Here is a 6483-nt window from a genome sequence, read left to right as displayed (position 1 = left end):
CGATTATTTAAAACAAATGTGAAAATATGTTGAATCAAGATAAAAGGCAGTACACGAATAAGTAGTTTAACAAATAAAGGGATATCTCGGATATTTTTTATGGGAGCATGACCAAATATAGAAAAGTTACCGATCTCTGGTAGTATAAAAAAAAAGAAGTTGAAGTGAAAATATTAATAACATCTGTATTATAAGTTTAACTTTCTACATTTTAAGGACATATTTTTATTATGAGATGCGATATTTGTATATTCTTTGTTCGTATTTTTTTTATAATGTAACAGTTTTAGATGATATGTTTCAGAACTGCATGTGCATGCGCTGCAGTCTCATCCGGATGGCATCCCATTGCTGTGTCGTTGGTAACACCCCTTCAGTCCATAGCGGCTGTGCTGTGTCCAATCATACCTTGACGGCATTCCATTGTTGGAACCTTGGTAACGCCACAGCATTCCGTAGCCCTCCAAGTTGCGGATAGCAGCTGAGAAAATCAAAACATTTGTCGGAAGATATTGGTATTTCCTACAGCCAAGAGCTCTAGAAATGTAAGTTTTTACATCTTTGTCATATTTTGTTTTTTTTTTCGGTGTTAAAGTCTGCAAAATATTAAATTCCAACTATCGGCAGGAACTTCACTGTACAAATCAGTTCAAGAAACGATAAAGTTTTAAACTTTTTTTTTTTTTTTTTTTTATTGTTAATGGAATATGAACGTATGTACCAATAGAAATGATTTTATGTTGCATTCAAATACTGACACCTGAACATTTTATAAAGGAATCAGAAACATCTGTTTTACTACTATTTCATTGTAGTCTTCAGTTTCAGCGGCATCGTGTCACATCAGCCTATCTTATGATGGGTTTTTAAAAACAAATATGAGTTATTTTTAAAGAGTATACATGGAATATAGAAAACTATGAATTAAAAATTGCAAAAAAAAAGATTCATATCAAAATATCCGATTTACATAGAATATTTCACGGCGACCCACACTCAGATTCTACTGTGACGTCGACAATAGATAGATTGATTGTTATTTAACGTCGCGTCATCAACAATAGTGAAGCGCATTTTTTCGATGTTCCAGTACGGTACATTATGAGAAATTACCAAATATTCAAAGATGATTTGTTTCAAAACCATTTATATGTTGAGGAACGTAAAAAAATTGAAACTTCTTTAAAAATGTCGATTAAAATGTATGTATATGAAACAGAAATTAAGACGCTTCACGTTAACAAAATAAAGGTACTTAGTACGTCTATTTCAAGCTTCATTCTTTATACACTAAGACGAAAATTTTGAATAGGGAAACAATAGTGAAAAAGACGCTAACAGGTAAAAGCATTCTGATCATCATTTTTAATATCAAAGCATGCCTAAGGTAGTTTGAACGTTATAGTTTCTGAACAAATGTGTACTTGTCTAAAAAAAAAACTAAAATCTCAAATTAAAATATATTTATCCTGTGATATATAAAGAAGGAAAGAAAAGTAGTACAAAACCAAATCAGTATATATAACTGTGGTATATCTCTTGTTATTCAACTGTCATTTATAAGATATACGTAGAAGGCCGTACAAGCGCCTTGTTGTCATTTAGAAGATCTGCGCAAAGAGCCGAACACAGTGCATTATTATCACAAATATCAGATCCACATCTCAGTGCAGGAAAGTCCGTACACGCGCCTTTTAATATCCGGAAATTCGTAAAATACATCTTATAAAGTTAATAATATACCGATATTTTACTAACTAATTAAGATTAAAGATATCTTAACAAGATATTTCATCAAGTATTTCTCTAAAATATACTGCATATTAAAAATATACTAGTATTAGATATCTTATGAACTATACAAGGTTACAAGATATCTCATCCAGTATTTCTCTAAAATATGTATTATACAATTACTGTCTTTTGATGAGGTAAATGTGTGGTTTTATTGACTTTAGAAAAACTGATATTCACTGAGGCCAAAAAATACATTACAAAAGAGAGACGATAGATACCAAAGGAACATTCAAACTCATTTGTCGATAATAAACTGACAAGGGCATTTAAAAAAAAGGATTAACAGACAAGCTTTGCTCATTGTTGAAGTCCGTACGGTGACCTATAGTTGTTAATGTCTGTGTCATTTTGGTCTTTTGTGGATAGTTGTCTCATTGACAATCATACCACATCTTCTTTTTTATAACCACAGTATTCAAAACACATCTTCGCAACACGAACCCCATCAACTACGTACCAGGGGTGACCTCAGGTGGTCCAAAAAATGTAAGCAGGTCCTGCACCATACAAACCAGGGTGATGAGTCTAATTCAGTATGTCACAGAGCATAGATCTATGCGTTGTCATCTGTGCAACAAATATTCTGTAACGGTCCATCAACTCAAGATATAACTGTGTTCTTTATTTCTGTAGATGACCAAGCCTAACAAGCCGCCGGTGTATGTCAATGTACAGAAGACAGATAAAAAGCCACAGCGCCATCTTCTTAACCGTGGAGCTATTAGAAATGGACTCGGTGGACAGAAAGTGGAATATCCTGTAAACAGAGTGATGCCACGTAACAAAAATGGAAAGCCAGCTAACCTCATTGATGTAAACCTCAACAATTTCTTGCCAAAATTACCAGATGCCAATACTGGTAATACTAAAAGTAAGTACATTAAAAAAGGAACGGACCAAAGTCTTTTTAAAGAGCACTGGGAGGAGGTAAATCTGTTGAAGAAGCAGTTTTAAAGAGGAAACTTGGTATGGTTGTTAATGAGACAACTATGAATCATGGAACAACAAAAAACTAGCATGTAAGGAAGTGCTGGTGTTTACGAATTCAAACCAAATAGATACCGTATACCTTACCGTGTTCAAAATATGTTAACCAGTCTATGTATTATGTTTTTCTAAACTGTACATCTTTATTGTTTTAGTGAGAGGTGTAAACCCATATGCACCAGAGCCTAAGCCTATAACTGATGGCACCTCCTACTTGGATATATACCAGATGAAGCCTGGTTTCCACTTTCCTGATGTTGAAGATAAAATTAAAATTGCTGCTAGGCACCAGCTCCAAATAAAAGTAGTTCCAAAGGAAATAGTTAAGCTTGAGGATGATTTAGATAACAGACCTTGCACTAGAATGCACAGAGAGGTACGTGAAATACTAGACAATTTAATTCAATATTTTTTTTATTTAACATATTCTAATCATTAGTTGGTTGGTTAATTTTAAATCCGATTTAAAATTTCATGGTTTGCAAAAAATGAAGTTTCTCCCCCGAATCCAATGGAAATGACAAGTATAACTAAAACGAATAAACAAATTGCTTTTTTTAGGACCATGTATCAACTGAGAGAATATTATCACCATCTGAACTCAGTGTTATATCATATAACCGAAATGACAGCCCATTGAACATACCTATGCCACCATCACGAAGAGCTAGTCCTTTACACGCTGGACCACCAACTATGCCACCATCACGTAGAACTAGTCCATTATACGCTGGACCACCAACTATGCCACATGGAGAGGGAACTCATCTTTCTTCATCACCAGAACCACACATTAAAGGGGCTCTGGTACCACGTCCACTACCTATGTCATGTGGAGAAGGACAAGAACATGCATATATGCCACGCCCACCATCTATGTCACGTAATGAAGAGCGCATGCATATGCCACGCCCACCACCTGGCCCACGTGGGGTGAGACATGCTTTTATGCCACAGCCACCAACCGTACAACGTGAAGATCAACCACATATGCCAACAGTACCAAAAGAAGATGGCCCATTCTATTATAAGCGTAAAACTACTGTTAAACTGGAGCAAATGGATATATTTCCACATCCCAATACACAGCTTGGTTTGGGACCTGAAGTATTAAACTACATGCCAACTCCTCCTTCTGTGACTCAACGATGTGGATCTGAGAGGAACATTCGCGGACAGTCACAACAGAAAGGTGGGGACAGAAAGACACTTCCTCCACGCCAAAGGAAGAGGCTTTATTAGATGGAAAAATAGTAAATAAATGAATACTGCTATAATACGTTGTTGCAATAATACTTATGGTTCCAAAAAGTAATATAAGATCAATATCAAGCAAGTGCATAATTTGAGTTATAAGAATACCATCGGATTGTAATTATATGTGTGTGATTTAAATGTAACCGAACTTGTTTTTACCTTTCGTGCTTTTATTTGTTTGTGCTATTTCTTGTTTGTGTTACTAATTGTTTGTGCTTTTACTTGTTTGTGTTATACGTATTTATGCTACTACTTGTTTGTGCTATAACATGTATGCTTTTGTGCCATTTATGATACTGTTAATTGATTTTTACCTTAATAATAGAAATCAAAAGACAATAAAAATTTAAAAGTAAGTCTAAAAGATGATAAAAGAAAGGGACTGACTAATATTAATGTTAAACACACAATTGGGCCCTTAAATATTTGTGCTTTCAAACACCATATGCTCTGGATATAACTACTTCTCAGTTAATATCAAAATTTGATAATTCATGATTTATACATGCTTGTGCTTGCCATAATTACACATGCTAATCCCAATAGCAACTGCTTGTGCTAGCCAAGGAGTTTTGATTCGAGTATATGGACTGATTGGTTCTGATTGAACTTAAGCATATAGAAAATTGCAAAAAAAAGAAATAAATAAATAAAAAAGAAATAGAAAAAAAAAAAAAAATGAAAAAATGTAAAAAAAAAAAAAAAAGAAAAATGTATTAAAAATACAATAAAAAAAATACAAAAACATAGATTTTTTAGATTTTGCATGAAGTTGTTGATTTCAGAACTCAGTTGAGTGATCACAATTTAAATTAGCTTCAACAAAGTTTATTGTTGTTTTTGTTTGTTTTGTGTAAATTTTAAGTGGAAGGGGAAAGAGTGAGAACTGAAATCAGCACTTAATTTTTTACCTTGCTCCCATCTGGTCACCATCAATTTAAAAATGTTTTTGCACATACTTCTTTCAAAATCATTTGTTATTTTACCATTACACTCAAACTAGATATCAATAGATTTTAAGTTAATTTTTGTTCTTCATTGTTACAACTGCATTTTGAATCTTAGAAATAAAAACATTTAATTAAGAAGTGAAAATGCCCACACACTTTTGTATACAATCACAAAAGGTGCCAGATCAGGAGGTTTTGTTGTTTTTTATGTATTGTTTTTATTATTTTATTATTTTTGTTACTTTTATGACCTTGCTTCTATCTGGTCACCATTCAATTGAAAAAGTATCTGTACACACGTCTTTCAAACTCATTTTCTATTTAACCATAATGCTCTGTTTACAAAAAAAATCAATAGATTTTTTTTTCTCATTTATAACAACATTTTTAAATGTTTAGAAATTGTACTTTTTAATTTAGTAGACCGATCAACACAGTTTTGTTAAAAATCAACAAACAGTTAAGTAATCAAAGGTGCCAGATCAGAAGGTTTTGTTGTTATTTTTTTATTCATACATTGTATTTGTTTATTTTTTTCTATTATCTTATACATGTTTTTTTTTTTTAATTTAAATGGCTATTCTCAATGTTACATTGATGCTGGGAACAGTATATCTAATATATATGTTCCTAATTGATGTTCAAACCTGTTGAAATCGTTCTGGTAACTAGTAGCATCTCACTTTAAGTTTGGAATCACATTTTTTTCTTGTCGCGAAACTTTTAGAAGTCTTAGAAGAAAACATATATACAAATGTTAATCCCCAATTTCAATATTTTTGATTACTAGAAAACTCTCCTCTTTGCTAAGAAAACATTTTTGTAAATACTAAGTAAAACTATCTTGTTGGTTTTTTTTATAGTTATAACAGTCTATGGTGTTTAGTCGAACTTATGCAAAATACTGCAATTTAACTATTAAGAATGTGTGATATTGTGTAAAAACTGAAATGTGAAACAAACCACAACTTTACCTTCAATGAAAACTGTTTTTCTAAATCTAGCGTATCATATTAAAGAATTTATTTAATAGAAAATCTATAAATCTTAATTTTGTGAGAGATTTGACTGTTTCTAGCCCAGAACGATTAATCGAACAATGCTTTTTACTGTTATATATTATTCATTTTTTTACTTTTTTCTGCTGAATGTGAACAACACCAGGAGGAGAAGAAGGATACTGTCATGTTGTATGCTCGCTAAAGTTTGCTTACTGACTACTGTATGTAAATTACTGCAAAAGGGAATGCAGAGACATAGGAATATACGATCTGGGAATGTCTTTCAGGGTTTAAGATATTGTTTCGAAAGAACAATACGGCTTTTTGTTAGAATCAACATGTCTGTTTTTACTGAATTAAGTATGATTTTTTTCTTTATTGAATTCACATATTTCCCCCCAATCCTGTTATTTTTCACTGCTTTAAAAGGAGTGTGTTCACGAAACGTACTCTTGATTCATTAGATATCCAAATTCTTTTTATAATGGTTT

The 6483-nt window shown here is 32.4% G+C and overlaps 1 protein-coding gene across 1 annotated transcript; it reads left to right on the top strand.

Moving 5' to 3' along the window:
• Nucleotides 1-343: 343 nt before the first annotated feature.
• LOC143056953 (uncharacterized) lies at nucleotides 344-6483 on the top strand. Its single transcript, XM_076230165.1, has 4 exons — nucleotides 344-545; nucleotides 2431-2668; nucleotides 2940-3160; nucleotides 3346-6483. Exons 2-4 carry the CDS (start codon nucleotides 2431-2433, stop codon nucleotides 4024-4026), a joined length of 1140 nt encoding a protein of 379 aa, XP_076086280.1. The 5' UTR covers nucleotides 344-545; the 3' UTR covers nucleotides 4027-6483.

Source organism: Mytilus galloprovincialis, chromosome 13, assembly GCF_965363235.1.
Source record: "Mytilus galloprovincialis chromosome 13, xbMytGall1.hap1.1, whole genome shotgun sequence".
NCBI classification, from domain to species: Eukaryota; Metazoa; Mollusca; class Bivalvia; order Mytilida; family Mytilidae; genus Mytilus; species Mytilus galloprovincialis.
Note: the sequence above shows the minus strand (reverse complement) of the source record. Positions and strands in the feature narration are given on the sequence as shown.